The sequence below is a fragment of the Gallinula chloropus genome (assembly GCF_964237585.1).
Source record: "Gallinula chloropus genome assembly, chromosome: 1".
Taxonomy (NCBI): Eukaryota; Metazoa; Chordata; class Aves; order Gruiformes; family Rallidae; genus Gallinula; species Gallinula chloropus.
The window spans coordinates 21943297-21960567 of NC_140085.1; the positions used below are offsets into that span (position 1 = coordinate 21943297).

Genomic DNA, 17271 nt, shown 5'->3' on the forward strand with positions numbered 1-17271 from the left:
AATATTCCTATATTATATGAGAAAGCAGTAGGGAAGGGGGCAAGGAGGTGGTTGCTTGAAAAAGAACAGAACTTGTTTAGACCAACAAACCTGAAGGCTAGAAAGCCTGGCACCGTTCTGTGGCTCTGGGCTGACCTCGTGCTCCAGTCTAGGCCCCAGGCTGGTTTAGTTGTGAAATTCAGCAATGAGTTCAGGGTGTTAGTGAGAGTAAGAATCAGCCACAGCAAACTCAAGGAACCCATGAAAGCAACACAAAGATTGTTTGTTGTCTTTTAAGGCTCTCAAATCTTTCCACAGGCAATGCAGTACACACTGATAGACTAAATGGCTTGTTTATTTTTCATCTGCAGGTGCAGATGGGTTTATAGGTGGCCAAGAAACACTGACAAGTTAGTTTTGTCTTCAGAATTGTTCCTATGCAGCTGTGCAGAGCCATAGGCCTCCTTAGTTTTCTTTTCAGCAGGACAGTCAGCTTTCACTGGGGCAAGCAGGGGAGAGATTTGCTGTGTCATTCTGAGCTCCCCCACTGCATGGAGCTGAATCCCTCTGTATACCGAAGTCTTGAAGCTCAGCAGAAGGCAGGAGGGTTTCAAAGAAGACACTTGGTTGGTTGGTTGGTTTGTTTGCTTATCAAGAACTATGTCCTCCGGACATTCCGGTTCTACTGAGCACTTTGACTGCTTCAGGTTCCTTCCTGCCAAATGTCACAGTTAAATGTGCAATGCAAGGTCTCACCAGCCCACCACCTATGCAGCAGGCCTAGAGGCACTCTGACCAACACAGGATTTCCCCTTTAAAAGCACTCCTGATTTCATTGGGTATTTAGCTTCCTAACAAAACACTATGGATATGCTCCTGCAAAAAGGCAATTGTTCTCTTGTGGTCTCAGCATGAGGACATTGCAAATTACTGCGGTATCTGCTGCAACACTCTGGCCCTGTGCTGCAGAATAACCCAGTGGAAACAGCCAGGACAAGCACAGGCATCTTACTTAAAGACTGACCCAATCGTGTCACTTGACAGCAAAGTCTCTGCTGCTCCACTCAACATGCTCACCTTGGCTGGGCTTATGTTCCTTCCCATGGCAGCCTTTTCTATTCATAGCAGGGACACTTCTGCAGGCTTCTAGGTCATAGGATGAACGCTTAATACTGTTGCAGAGATCTCTGACACTGCAGCTCACTGGCTGACAATGGAGAAGGCTGCATCATGGAGTTAGGGGAGGGTAGTGTTATGGTTGGTAAAGGCTAGTAATTAATTTGGGGGATTTCTGTTATACTAGATCACCACTGGACCCTGTTCATGGTCATATGTTAAACAGGGAGCACCAAACTTTTCAACTGAGTGGGAGGGAAAATAGGGGACAAACTGGCATGGAATCGGAAAAATGAAAGTTGATGAAGCCACCACAGCATGTGGATGTTGAGTAGTTTTGTGCAGTGGAGCCTACTTGCTGACCTGGAGAGTGACAAAACTGAACAAGAAGAGCACATGGTGCCACAAACCTGATGAGGGCAGGACAGCCATTTAAAACAAACAAACAAACCAGGAGTTACAGCATTGTCTCACTGTTGCCAGCAAAACCAGTTGTCTTTTTTATAAATACAAGTTAACCAACAGTTATGTATTTCCTTTTGAATCTTAAAAAGAAATTTTTAAGATTAAAGAAATCAGTAAGCCCAGCACACCTCATGCCCTCTTACTCAAAGTGAAGCATTCCACTCTAGTGGAAGAGCCGTGCCAGGACCAGATTTGGCTACGTGTGCGGTTTTGCGACAGCTTATGAAACAGGCTTTGCGTCTCCTCCTCCCAGCTTTCGTGCTCAGCTATAAATTGCCTTATAAAGAGAGTTACTGTTATGAGGCAGGCAAGTGACTGGGTTTTTTTCTGAACCTTTACTTTGTCTAATACGTTTCAGATTTCTGCAGTCTCTGCCAAGCTTTTCCATTCCTTTTTCTTCTTTTTTTTTTTTTAAGACATAACCCAGTCTCATGACTGGAATGGCAGAGCCAAGAAAAACAATCTACGGCTGATTTTTAGCATTACATAACAAGAGGTCAGTTTAAGAAAAAAAGCAAGCCCAAAGCAGCAGGTTGAGTGCAGTTTGTGCAACAAAGAATTAAGAGGTCTAAAGAAAGGAACTAGAGAAACCAAGCAACTGGTATAAGAGATCTACCTCTTTCCATCTCAGAGCCAATACCCTATAGCTTGCTCTTCTGATGCTATTTGAAAGCTACAGTGTTTTGTTTAGCTTTATATAAAGATTTCAGTCTACAAGTTTCATTTGTTCTGTACATGGTAAAATGCCATCATTCTAACCGGTGGCCACAAGGAATGCAAGGAAAGACCCTTACCACTCTCCCCTTACCACCACCGTATCTTGAATTTAGTGGAAGTGCTGTATGGAAAAGCTTCCATTTCCACAGTCTCTAACACTGTGTAAGTTGAACACAAACAGGACTCCAGGATCTAGAGAAGCCCATCTGTCATCTTTTATGACCAGAATTTTTAAAAATATTCAGGTATTCAGCACTATATGTCAGGAATGACCTCTTCCTGCTCCTATACCTTCTCCAGGAAAATTTCTACCAATTTGCAGTTCTTCTCCATTCTCACTAACCAATACAAAAAGTTGAGATGTAATTACTTTAAGTATGCAAACTCTGTTTGCAATTACATGTTAATTAGAGCCAGTATCACACCTACAAGCCTATGTGAAATGCCTGCAAGCATACCTTCATCTGCTTGACTGTGTATCGCATCGTTCCAAACGGTCCATCTTTCATGAGCTTCTTCCCCACAACTTTAGCTCGGATCACTGTCATAAGAGAGGAAAAATACAACAATTTATAAGCAACTTTACATAACAGTTAGGCTAGACCTTTTCAAAAAAAGCCTTTTAGATAAATTATTCTGTAAAATAAAACAAAACTGCAGGCCAATCTTCCTCTTGCTTTATTCTAAATCTGACACAATGAAGGTATGTCGCATAGGCTGGCAAAGCATGTACTTATTTACAGGAAATCCAGATCTCTCTCTGTGTGTGGAATAAGATCAAGCATTATTTATGTTGAATCTCACTGAAGTCTACAAAGCCAACTATAGCTGGAGCTGAGATCTGTTAAAATCTTTGCACTCAGCCACTGGGATGAAGTCTGTAATGAATGTCGACTCTCAACATAAAAATGATGTTCAACAAGACACTACTTTTAAATTGTTCTTCAGGTGCCCAAGGCACTGTTACCCAATGACCACAACAGTACAGTACAGCACATCAGAATACCCCATACCTGGGGGCTACACTTCAGCTGCCACCGTTCAGATAGCACAAAACTTGCAACAGCTTGCTCCCCTGAACAAAGGGCTACTATGCAAAACCTGATTGTTCGGCCACCATCAAACCCATGGAGAAAACTGCCAGGCCAGACAGAAGCCACCAGAAAGACAAACTGAAGCTGATCCATCAGACCTTACATACACTGCACTGCTTTTCTTTGTGGATACTAAGAGGCCATGTGCATACGTGTGTGCCTGCACGCTGCACCCGCTTAGACATAGATACCTCCACTGTATCACAGACACACAACAGCAACGCCAACCAAGCCCAAGCCATCACGGATATGGATTTTGAGGTCCCTCAGATGGATTTAGTGGGTAGTTTAAAATCAATGTTTAATGAAGAGTTCTGCTCATGTATTTTTGGGGCATTCCACAAAAAAAAAAAAACAAACAAAAAAAAAACCCAACCTATTCATTGCAGGATCATAGAGGATCATATAAAAAACCAATCCTCTTTGGAAAAAGTTATGCGATGACCTACTCTTCTCAGTAGAGGAGCAAAGCTTAGTGACAGGGTAAGCATTACTCAGCCTACTGCCCTAAAGCAGTCTCATTATGCAAGCACCAGAAGGGGCTTAATTTTTGCAAGGGCTGCAGAAAAAGAGATTGGAAAAGACCAATCCTGTGAAGTGTAGGGATCCTTGTTTAAAAATCCTGCACCCCAAACATCACTCATACAAACACCAGGACAGAAAAAGAAAAAAACCAACCAAACAAAAAACCCACCAAAAAACCCAACAAGGAACACAAAACTCCATCAATCAAGAGAAACATCAAAATAGCATAATTGTGAAAAATCTTGTTCTTATTCATTAAGCTTCTCGTCAAAAAGGCTATGAAAATTATCCCAGTAGAATAATCCAAAGAATGCAACATACTTCGAGACAATTGACAGTGCAATAGTTATATACAAATCCCCCCAAAACTCTTTTCTCTTGTAAAAGTGATCAGATACTTTTGCATAAAGCTTATACCAGTATACCACTGGAAATAATGCACTTCTGAGAAATACATGACCCAAATGTTTCAGACTTCTGAAATCCAAGAACTAAAACAGACCACATGCATCCTTGCCTCTGAAGGTCCTGATCACAACTCCCAGCACAGTACAGAAGTAGCACTTTTACAACAATCTTTTGCAGCATTTCAGCTGCATTTTGCTGAATGTATCATATTAACACTTTGCAGAAAACAATTCATTACAAAGGAGGAAGGCATGGAAAGGAGACAGAGGGAGAGGCACTCTGCAAGCAGGAAAACCCTATCCAAAAGCAGCAACAAAGCTCAGGGATCCAGTTTGCTAGGTATGTAGTACACTAAGCAAGCACCTTGTTACTTTTTAGCTGATCTAGGTTTCAAACAGCTGCAGAAGGCTGTTGGAAGAATTGAGAAAAAGAGTAGGCTGTTTTTGTTCATTAGCTAGACCAAATTAATGAGGCAAAAAGCTTGTTCCATTTTTCTGAATAATGTGAAGAACATATTTAAAGGAAGAGACAGGTATGGTTATACACACCAGTTCCTAGAACTTGTTCCATGAGAATGGTGTGAAATGAAGACAAACTCACTTTACTCTGATTTATATCCTGCGCTTCAGCCAGACTTGTCAAATAAATTTTAAACTAAGTAAGACAGTCCTGCTGGCTTTGGTTCAAAAGACCAACAAAACTTTCGTTCATTGACTGTCAAACTACATTTTTATTTTCTTTTAAACTTCTATTACCTGATGACTGTGAGAGCCAGCGCAGGTTTATGGATCATGCTATTTAACAAGTTGTTCTGACTTCAATTTACTCTCTTCTTCAAAATGCATTAGCTACATTGAAGCATGGTCCTTGAGGACTACAAGTATCTCTAAAGAACCAGGTTCTTCCATTTGTTGCCCCTAACCACCACCACCAGCACCACCAGCGATAGGTCCAGTGAGAAAGAACACAAATTCTTTAAGGCGTTATGAATTCCAGTGGACTTCACTAATGCAAAGGGTGTCAAAAGTCTTCTCTTCATCTGTTGCATATCTGAGATACAGAAGCTGAAATACCTGGTGTTTGCCCAACATATCTGGAGTCAACAATGAAACCTTGTATCTTTTTGACAAGAAGAAATATACTAAAAGGAGATGTTGCAAAATGCTAGGGTTTCCAAACCAGAACACAGCATAAAAGACAACAGGCACGCTCCCAACTGCTGACAAAATATCTAAGCCCTATTTTCTTCCTGCACGCTGCTAGCTTGGCAGCCCTTTTAACTTCTAGTTAGAGTAGCACAGCCACTTCAGAAAGAGACTAACTTTGATTTATGGGCCAAGCAAGAGCTTCCCCACAGGAAGAAAGAGTCAAAATAGGCATCTGCACTAGCACATAACAGCATCCCGATTTCAACTAATGCTACCCTTGCAAGCAGGTGGAAGGATCTGTGGCTGGACTAAGAAATTCTTGTACTTTCAGATTATCACTCCCAAGTAACTTTAAACAAAAACAACCACCCTAGCAAGTCCATCTAGTGAAAAATCCTTCAAAATCTTAGTGTGGGACATTACTTCAAGCTTTTGTAAACGAGTCAAGCACTTTATATCTCAGAGAAGTTGTTTTTAACCACTCAAATAGTAACTTTTATAGGTATGTTCCTTTCTTAAGCAAATTGCTAGGAATTAACAGAGAACCCGCCCTGCTTAGGTTTTATTAAAGCCAAAGTCCAGCTGTTAGCTAAGGAGCAGAGGATACTCTCAGTTAAGTCTACCCTCTGTATTTTGTGAGGGTAAATTCCCACCCCCGGGATTAGATGCACTAGAGAAACTGCAGAAAATGTTGTACGGACAGGACTGCTCAGAGGTTGCTCTTGCATGTCCAGCCTCCACGCGTGACAGACAGTTGTAAATCTGCCTCCAAGCCGCGGATCTGCCAGCCCCTGTCTTTGCTCCTTTGAACTAGTTATACTGCTGGATCACCTTCCTTCACACTGTCAGAAGATAAAGAGCATCGCTCCTAACTGAGCAGGGTCATGCCTACTTGCCAGAGGAACTTTGCAGCTTCTGCAAAGCATCAGAAATTTACAGTATTTCTGCTGCAAATTCAGTCTGTGTTATGTTAACAAAATTAACTGTTTGCTTCTCGGTACTCCTACTGCTTGAGCAGAATGAAGCAAAAAAAGGTGCCGTGACTGCTCCCCTGAACTCCTTCCTTCTCCCTGAAGCTCTGTTACAGTCCTGCTACTACTGATGGGAAACTTTATCCCACACAAGTGGTCACCAGAATAGCCGCATATTTTTAAACCACAATTCCTTTGAAGTACTGCCTATGAAAATACTCCAAGATGAATGTTTCTCAGTACTTTGGGGTTTCAGGTCAGGTCACTTTGTGGGACTGGAGCAGTTGGCAAAGTCTCATGAATGATTTGTAATTATTTATGAAAAGTTAAATTAGATGAGGATATAAATCTTGGTAAGATAAGCATGGCAGCATTACCATGATTTGAAGAGAAAACATGAGCTGCTCCTCAACATTTGACATGATTTAAAAAAATGAAGGAGAAAACAAAGAGAAAGAAAACTACATATTTAGTTGATATTCTAAAAAAAAAAGTTCAGAAAATAACAACCTGCTGTGTTTCAGGATTCAAGAAATACATTTAACAATGTATCACAAATGGTTAATGTATTTATTCCTTTCCCCTTGCTTTTTATTTCATCTTTATATAAACTAGCTGAGCACTTAGGAAACCAGATGGCTCCGATTTGCCACAGGACTTGTATAGTGCAAACAGCCAACAGTTTGTATTTCACTGGCATCTCCAGCCTAGTACAAACTGTTGGCACGTGCATCTACACACACAAATGCAGACAAATTCACATTTTTTTTCCAAATGTCATTGGATGAGGCCTTATATAGACAAACAAATCAGAATGGGCTTAGGAGAAAAAGGCTCTACACACTTGCATTTGTCCGAACACACACACCTAACTTTTTAACTTCATCCCTTGTAATTGCCAAGTAATTTCATCCAGGCACACACGTTGTAGTTCATTTTCCCAACTGAAAAGCCAAGGCATCAACATCGGGGCCAGCCACTAGATGGTGACACTGTCACAAATCTGCCCTGACCTAACTGAGGACAGCGGTGCACGCACGTGCTGACACCATGGAATCCCAGCCATATGCCCAGCTGCACCATGAGAACCAGATGCTTCCATGTGAGTGGGCTGGTTGACATCCATAAGCAGCACTTTAAGTGGACACACCCTTTAGAGGGCAGGATTTGCTCCAAACCAATTTCCCTTGTGACCAATTATCAAGATCGGCTCAGGAGAGTAACAAGTACTACACTTTTCATTATTATTTCAAGGATTTATTTTATTGGTGTGCAATATGAGTATTTTCAAGTGAAAGACTTGGCTGAGATGCATGCTCATGGCATTCAAGTAAGTGAAGGATGTAGAGAATTGGTGTTGTTTACTAATGGAGACACAGGGGATGGGTTCTTCTCTCAGTCCATTCTTTGACATCCAAATAGTGGCACAATAAAATATATGCAGGGCAGCAACGTGACTAGAAGGCTGAAGAACAGTTCCTTCTATGCTGAGGCCACTGACTACACCAGGAAACCAACTCCCAACAGAACGGTGCGCTTGGAAACGCTGCCTTAACACCAGACACGGGACATGCCATGGAGGATGGCTGCCATTTTGTTCAACAACTACACAAGGCCTCACTTCCAAGAGCCATTTACTGGCAATGTTTACCAACTTTACTAGCAAGTCTCTCATCCAGCCTGTCTCATAAAAACTCCTCGCTGTAGTGGTACATGCTGGAGGGCTCACATCACAGAGGACAGCTGGTATGTTTAAGACTCCTGAGCACACCTAGCACGCTATTGAGATTTACTTTATTCTGGCATTTATCTGGGTGTCTCCAACCTGGTCAAGGCAGGATGCTTTTAAAGGCAGATTTTCTAGCATTAGTGCTAAAAGCACAGAATTGCTCTGTCCATCTAGCTTGCTCTCTCTCATGAGCTTCCTTTTCCCACTTCCCTGGCTGCTCTGTTAGCAATTATTGCAAACACACCTGGCCTCTCTAAAAACAGAGGAACATAACTACACATGGATTGTGTCCTTTGGGCTGGAAGTTTGGCCCAGCTATATGCAGTCTCTTGGGAAGCTCTATTTAATTGCTGGATGGCTGTAGGCTTATAGGAGCAGCAACTGGGTGAGGTCTCCTTTCTTTGCTCCAGAAAGCAGCCTCTCACCCATTCCTCCTCTTCCACAGCAACACAGAAAGAAGAGGGAAAAGCTGATGACAGCAGCGGGTTCATGAAGAGGGAAAAAAGCAAATATAAAGCTCCATTCTGTTTGATGATCCACCCGTACTGAAAGTCACCTTTCTACATAAACCAAAGAGATTTCTCTTACAAATTAGAATACTGAATTTGAAGGCTTCTTGCAAAGCACGAGAAGGCTGAAAAAATACAGTAGAGGAGCTTCCTCTTGCCTTGCTCCATTTTGATCTCCAGCCAAAGCCACAAGAGCAAAGCAAACTTCTTTTGCTTTGTCCTAGAAGCAGCCAAACTCAGCTGTGCTGCTACACGTCATCACCAGAGAACATCATCAAGAAAGCACAAAAAGGGAGTGAAGTAAAAGGTTCACTGCTGGCTGCTTTCCTCTCACCCCCCTCACCAACAAACTAGCTCCCATAACTGGCAGTCCAAATTTTAATCTCTTGCCTTTTCAAAGCACTTTGAGGAACACTGACTGAGAAGGAGCACCACCTTCTTGACACCAGTCACTCCTACCAGAAAGCTGCCACAAAAAATATCACACCGGAAGGGACCTGTGCTTATTTCAGCAAGTGTGTTGGAACATTCTGACAAACAGTAAAAGTCTAAATAAAAAAAAGGAAGACAAGACACACAGATATCTTTTCTTCCCATTTTCTAACCAGAACTATGACATTTAGTTTTGGTCTTTGTTTTAAAGATTAAAAATAGCTTTCCCTGTCTTTGGCATAGCTGTTTGAAGGCCACCCAAAAAAGTGGAAGGCAATTAAATGGCTTCATCTAGGCCCAAGCTCTGTCTAAAACAACTGATCACAATTGAACATGGTAAATATTAACTAGGTTTCCCATCACTGCAGACTTCCTTGCCACTGAGAATCTGTTTGCAAAACATAATGAAAAATACGGAGTGACACAGCTCTTTCATACAAGACTATGATTGCATCAGACTGCCATTCCCTCAAGAAGTATAAAATGTTCTAGAAGGTCTTTACTTGGGAGAAAGTTACTCCTCCCAACAAGACCACAAATTAAAGACACAAAGTTGCATAAAACAAGGACAACGTGCTTTGTGCTTGGCATTTCACCTGTAGCATATTAACTGGATACTTTTTTGCTGATGGCAGCAGTTGAGCAAACCTTTTCCTCCTTCTCCATATGCTTCATATGACTCCATGGAAACCCAAACTCCCTTTGGAATATATTACAATCAGAGAGAAAGGAGAGGTCTCTCTCTCTTCGATAAGAAACTGCAAATTCTCTTCTAGAAATTTCATTCAGGTTCCAATTTGGTTGAAGACTCTTCAGCTGCCCAGCACTGCCCCTTCATCTAACTCCTCATGTTAGCTCCCTTGCTTTCCCATCATAGCCTGTGGATATTCTTTTTCGAGGATGAAGGAAAGACTGAAAGTAGGAGGAAGAAAGGAAGGATCTAAAATGCATTTATTCCATTTACAAGTAGAATCCTTTAGATTCATATGTAGATAGTATGTTTTGCATCTAGGGAAACTAGCTTCAGGAGACACCTTGTGATAAACACAGAGAAGCTAAAGGAAGAAAAAAGAAAAAAATGCCTGCTGTTACTAGCTGGTACACCTCATAATCTCAGTGAAGACAGGTAGGCCCAAGGGATTAGTTAGAGCAGGCAGGAGTGAGTTGAGTCACAGCAGTCAGTATCACAGCTTGTACCAACAAAATATTCTAGGTTTGCTACAGATGTAAGCAGAGACGCTGTAGACTACATAATGAACATGACTACAGCTTTGAGAAACCTCTGGTAAAATAAAAAGAGAAGCCAGTGTCATTCCTGCCAACTAGCTATTTCTCTGTCTCCTTTCTGACAAGCTTTATCTTAACTTTCCACCTAAGTATTTTTTAGCTATTACTGAAAGCTGAATTCAGGCTGGAGGCAAAAGGCAGTAGGCAAGTGAAAGAAGGAAAAGTGATGCATGTGGAGGGAGGGGAAGGGAGTGCCTCATCAACAGAGCACAGTAGAGGGGCACCTTCCACCTCTCTCCAAGGGAAGCTGCCAGCAGAGAGCATTTTGCCTCATTCTGTGCCACTGACAACTGCCAAAGAGAGAACTGCTTTCAGCCAAGCTTAGCAGTGTTGGTAAGGTGGTTGTCAAAACCAACACACAAAAGCACTTCCAAAGCCAGCTCACAACAGTGGATAAAAATAACAAGCATATGACTCAAAGCTGGCCAGGCAATGTTCAGTGCAAAACACCTTTTCCACTTTCTTTTGGTCTGCATAAGATTCATGCAGTAAGATTTAGCTCAGTCCTCACTTCCAGATCAAGTACTTCTAGACACAGTACATACAGGACAAGGGGAAGCCAGGCTGAGCAGACAGGGCTCTGGTTTCTCATAGCTCTTTGGAATTGTTCACAGGAGCCACAGGTCTAAGCGTTCCACTCAGAGAATATGGCAGAGCTGAAGTGAGACCAATTAGGGGCAAATGGAAACCATATGCGATTTTAATGAAACAAGGAGCTGGTGCACATGGCTTACTGCTGCAGGAGCATTTACTGCCTGAAAGGAATGTGCATCTGGCATTGATCGTTTCCCAACCCACCAAGTGAGCAGTAACATGGAAAGCAAACTGGAGCATATGATGAGAGATGAATTGCCTAAAGAAGTACAGTTAGGAGAACAGCCTCTTCAAGGAGAAAACATGTCCTTTGCCCATGATTTAGTGATATGGCTGCAAGTGAGGTTGATCTTCCATTTCCACAGACCATGATAATAAACTACAAGTGCTAGAGTGATTAAAAGGGATTGAATGGTATTTCAAAGGGCCTACCACAATCATAGAAATCCCATTCTGGTTCACATAGGGCAGACTTTTACTGCTTAAAGAATAATGTCCTATTAGTCCTAAGCAAGGGATCTTATACAGTCCTAAAATGTGATGTCTGTTGCTTCAAGTATTCGAATGATGTTGCTTTTACATGTACATCAAAATAGGTACACAGTGAGGAGATCTGAGGCTGAAGAGGCAGTGTAGACACATCCTTTTGTTCCATGTTTTTTTCTTTTCAACTGCAAATTTCCCAGGAAGTTTCAGTTCTGCTGAGAAAGAAAAGCCTTAGCCTGCAAAGCTGTAGATAAGTTGCTCTTTTGGGATATGGTCATTCCTTCTGCAAGCTGTTGTGTTGCAGCTTGATATCTGGTTATCAGAACAAAACCACTATCTTCACCAAGCAGCCAAGAGACTGTTCCTATACATCACAAGAGGAAGAAGGAAAAGATGCTCTGATCCAGCACTCAACCATATGGTCAATGTCCAGAGCTGAACCTGGTAGATGCTGCTTCTCATTTCATTTAATAGTGAGACATCTGCAAAGCCAGATACACAGAACTGGCATGTCTTTGCTCCATAGCGCTAGATTTCCTCTGTGCGCTACCTGGAGTTAACAAGCGTAATAAATCAATCACTGTATTTTTCAAAGAGGCAACAGAAAGTTCTTGAGCCAAATCTGCTTATTTACTAGCCTTCCTTAACCCACCGTGCAATCCATGAACATACTGGGAGCTCACATCCAAATGGTCCAACAGGAGAAGGAGGAGAAAATAGGGTCCTGCTAAAAACAGTATCTGAAACCAGTTTTCTTCTGGGCATTAGAAACAGGGCAGCTCTGGCAGCCCATGTAAACCTTTCAAAATAAGGAGTATCAAACGCCACAGACCTAGACACTCCCTGCTTCAGCAACTTACTTCAGAGGACTTTCCTTGCTTCAGCACCTCGCCCAGCTGGGCTGGGTGCCAGCATTCTTCCAGGAGGCCGCACTCTGCTGATCACATGGTTTACACTCAATTTTGCACGTAGGAGCTAGTGAGTAAGAACTCTTCGGGAACATGTATAGATTTCAAGGGTACTGGGTGGGCCTGCAAATTCTTTCCTGCATTAGAAAACTTGCATTAAACTGATAGGCTATGCAGCTGTCCCACGCCAAAGAGTTATACATATTTAACCAGCTCAGGCCTACATGTGCTGCTCTGCTGTTCCTATTCACACTGGACCTGACAGGACGGAGTATTAGGCCTGCTACACCCCAGAATTAAACTTGCATGAAACAATTTCTCCTGTGAGAAGCCAGTAGCTTTGCCAGTACCATTCCTGAGCCATTATAAGTTTTTCAGAAGCAGACAGCCTCTGCAGACTGTTCACATACACTGGATGAGTCCCTGACACAGTTCTGGTTTATCATAATGCTTATGGAATTTACTAATTGCCTACTTTGTTAATGTCCATCATGTAACCACAGTCATTAATACTATGCAGCTGAGCTTAGCTACATGAAAAATTTTATCCTAGAGTCTGAGCATCACATAAAGACTTACATGTACCACTTGGATCCTGATTCAGTGCTCATTAAAGCAAGTGGAAAACCTCCACAAGTCCTAATTCAGCAGCCTCACGTATTATAACTCCTAGTCAGACTAGAGGTCAAGGTCAGGGCAAAATCACGGCAAACCTCACACTGCCAACTTGCCCACCTATCCAGAACTTTCCAGGATCCCATATAGTGCCCTGTCATAACTGTGTTCCAGAACATTATCCTTCATATTGGACATTCAAATGGATATCTAAAGAACTCAGTGTTGATTTATTGTGAGAGTAAGATAAAAACAAAAGGAGACTGATATGAGACATCTCATAAAAGAGTAATGAAGACCTGGAAGTCTAAGAACATCTATAAGCAACAACTCTTTATGTGAGTAACACAAATACTGCACACTGTATATCCTCTTGCTCTGAAGTCATAGGATTTTCCCTGTGCAATGACACATAGCACTGACAGCACACACTGCCCAGATACCTTTGTTCTTCAATTTTGGCCAAAGTTGTTCCATAGAAACTGCAGTGGAGACAGAAACAATATAACCATCTCATTTTTTTATTACCCAAGCCTCCTTCATACAAAACTCCATGCTCGCGAACAGCCCAATAGGCCATAATCAGAACAGATTTCCAGACGTTGTGTTTCATTACGTGGATGCATCCTGGTGCTCCCAATGAAATATTAATGACATATGACTCTAAGCATAAAATAACCACTTGGAACAGTTAACAGCACCTGTCTACCACCAATTGTTCACTTTTTTTTTTGCACAACAGGTATTTATACAAATTTGAGATTAACTTGTACTGCTTTATTTCTCGTCAGTAATTAGTGGGTTTTATATGGAAATTCTCAAGTCTGACCATATGAATCTGATGGAGATTTACTTAAAAGGAACCTACCAGGCAGGTCATCTGTGCCACTGGAGTTTGAGAGATTCATAGAGTATTCTTAGAAAAAGCTTTGATAAAATTCCAATTTGGGGGAAGTAAGACTGCATTCCACTATCAGTTCTTAGGTGTCCTTGTAACTTTTAAGAAAAAAAAAAAAAAGCAAGAGGTCACAAGATACAGTTGAATAGTCATTTCACAGACACCCTGGCACAGCAATTGCTATTTCTGAATGCTTTAAGGCCCATTAACTGTTTGGGAGTCAGAAGTTCTCTGGACACTGTACTGCTGAATGTTTACAGATAAGGGTAATCATTTCCAGGGTATGCCCAGAGCCTGACTGCTTCCTGCTTGTCCAGGTCTCCTGAGACGTTGCTGTAACAGGTCTATTTTGGCAAATAATGATCCAACCTCTCAAAAGCCAGCTTTTCAGGGGTCCGGTTAGGCTTGAACCTGGAACACAGGTGTAAGGGAGTTTAAATATTGACAGGGAGGGAACTAACAAAAACACAAGGGGAAATACCTTGTCTCAGTCCACTGGCAGCATTACAGCCACAACTGTAATTAACGCAGCAAACCCAAGGACAAGTGCCCGTTACCAAGGACTGGAGCAATCGAAGGGTTTGTAGAGTTTTTAAAAGGGAATTCTCAGCATTCACAAAGAGCTAACTATAAACCCCAGAAGACTAATGAACTGGAGTCTCTCCCAGCTTGAGAGGTAGCATGCAACCTGATCAAAATCAGCACTTGGAGAAGAGAAGGCTGTTACTGTTAAACCATCAGGGATAGGATTGGTAGAAACGCTTCTGGAAATGCTTTTTTCTGTCAGGTAACGTGGTTTTACTTAAGTCACAAATTTCTAGGGAAAGCATCAACTTCAGCAAGATTGGTTTTTATTTTTATTCTCAGAAGAACTGAGACCTATTTTCATCCTGAATCAGCATTTCTCTCCAACTGCACTTGAGGTCTAAATGTCGATGTGCAATGACACCTTCATTCAAAATGGATTGTTTGAATTAGCCCTTCAGACGTAAGATTCAGATGCATCAGAATCACTTTTCCCAGAAAATTCCATGCTGTAGACCGAATTTTTCATTTTCCCCTCACATTTCAGGTTGAATAATTTTCCGGCATTTCAAAATTCTCTGTGGAACAGAAATTCTGACCCTCTCCAGCAAGTTTCTAGACTCCTCTTTCACTGTATAAATCAGAGGTGCCATCAACAAACTCTAAGGACAGACCCAAGAATAAATTCCATTTTCCCCCTCCTTTCAGCAAGTAAATTCATACCAAGGAGAGCTGCAGGTGCCAAGAACTGGCATAATCTCAAAAAGCAAGTCATTATCCCCTATGATCTCAAAGGGTATCTAAACTAAAATAAGCATTCAACATCAGAGATCGGGTCCTTTGATTCACTGTGCCAATGAAAACCTGTCAACACTGCAGACTGCAAATGGACAGACATACTAGAGCTATCTTTGAGAAGTGACTTAGGATAGTACAATCACCCTCATTTAACCTGTTCCTCAAGTAAAACATTGGCCTGCTGAGTGCTTGTACTTTGAGACTGCAAGCAAGTCAGCAAGTCAGCAAGTCAGCGCTGTGACAAATGCCTTCCTACTCGCTTTTCCCTTTCGAGCCGTTTCCAACGTTTTGAAGCAGGATTGTTTGATTGCAGGCTGCTTCCTGAAGCTGCTTCCTTCAACTGCCTGTTGAACCCAGTGGGAATCATCCCACGGATTTTAACTGGAGCAGGATCAGGTCCTAAATAAGTAGTGGTGGAATCCCTAGACTTACGGACTGAACAGCTGCCTCTACAAAAGAAAAGGGGAAAAGTTATTCCTGCAGCTGTTTTCCCCTAAGTGCCTTCACTCCAAACTGTAACAGGACTGGAGGGAGGGGAGAAGGTGGAATTTTAACAACCTATTAAAAAGGAGTATGGGCCATTGCGCAGCAGCTCTTTCAGTTCTACTCAAGCAGGGTCACTGCTGCCAGGCTCAGACAGCTCTAAGGGCACGGGAAAAGTCGTCTTCTTGTTTTCACATCTCATTCACAGAATGGATAACGAGGGGGAGGGAGGAATCAGGTTTTGGGTTAATTAGCACCATGAACAGACAGCTGCATTGTCATTAAAAGTTCAAGAAGTCATCAGGGTCATCACTGAACTGCAAGATGTACACACACGCACACGAGGCACACGTCTAAGCCTGGATTTCCAGCAGCCTTGCTCCGCTCTGATTTTCCACTACCCAGAAGGAAACACTTTGAGTCAAGAACACTGAACTGTTGTAGCTCTGCCGAGAAGACATAAGCACAAAGGCGCTCCCTCTGAATAGCAGTTGTTCATCCCCTTAGAACTGCTTAATTTCACACTTAATATACCAACTAAGAATAGTTACAAGGCCTGTTACTCCTGAGAAAAATCAGAGGTGTGGCTTTCCAATGTATCATGTCAGTTTCTAATATTCTGTGGGATAAGCAGAATCCCAGTTAACAAAACCAGGCTATCGGTGCAGTTTCCTTTCACTGCTTCCTTCCACAAGCAAGGAAGCCGAGGAAGTGCAAGTGCATATTATCAAATCCAGAAATGAGCATGTATGAATAATAGTGGAAAAGATAAAACCTCTAAAATTACACAGACTGCTATTAATAAGGTTTGGAGCAGCGCTAGCCTGAGAGAGTCACAAGTTGGCTTAAAAAGAAAAACAACAAGTCATCCAACTATGCAAAACAGCCACAGATTACATTCCCACTGCCAGTTTGCTGCAACATTTTCTGGTAAGGTTTTTTAGTGAAAATGCACCAAGACAAGGAAGGATTCCTCTGCCACCTTCCAACCGGGGCAGGGACGGAGTACAACCTTGAATAGTTGAAGTATTACTGCTTCTACAGAAAGCAGGCTGGCATTGCCTGGGCCCATCAGCTGTAGCTTTGCTGCCAATGCATTCTACAACCACTCCGAAACTGGGCACATCATTACAGTGAAATCTCACCAAAACATAGTTTTCTTTTTCTGGGTGAAAGGAGCACAGAACCTGCTTACTCTTGCTATTAAATTGGCCGGCAAACATGTAGCTAGCTCATGAGTGTTTAGGTTCACTCAGTGCTTGGTCTTTTCCAAGGGAAATTACTTGGGGAATACAGAAACAAGTTTTGGGTTTTTTTTATTATTTAAACCATTATAGCTTTGTTGATTCCAGTGTATGCTGGTTCTCCACAGTACTGAATTTCAGTATGTTTATGGCAATACAGCTGTTACAGCAACTCTAGCAGAGATTTCTCATGAGGAAAAGATAAAATAGATACAGTCCAAAATTAATCTGGAAAACAACATGCATCAGCATTTTGGTTCTAATTGCCCAAGGTAAGATGGCTGTTGTCAGCTCTGATGGATTTCATTAGAGAAGAAAGTCCAAGTGTGCTAAGAAACTC

The 17271-nt window shown here is 42.0% G+C and overlaps 2 protein-coding genes across 3 annotated transcripts in view; one reads left to right on the forward strand and one right to left on the reverse strand.

Annotated features, from left to right (window-relative positions):
* The window catches only part of SYN3 (synapsin III), a gene marked incomplete at both ends in the record, with an annotated part of 175576 nt that overhangs the window by 59201 nt on the left and 99104 nt on the right, over positions 1-17271 (forward strand). The window lies entirely within an intron of this gene.
* Positions 1-17271, reverse strand: part of TIMP3 (TIMP metallopeptidase inhibitor 3) — a 34428-nt gene that overhangs the window by 5663 nt on the left and 11494 nt on the right. The window contains exon 2 of the mRNA XM_084272266.1: positions 2736-2818. Within this exon, the coding sequence (XP_084128392.1) occupies positions 2736-2818 (83 nt within the window). The remainder of the gene's footprint in view (positions 1-2735; positions 2819-17271) is intronic.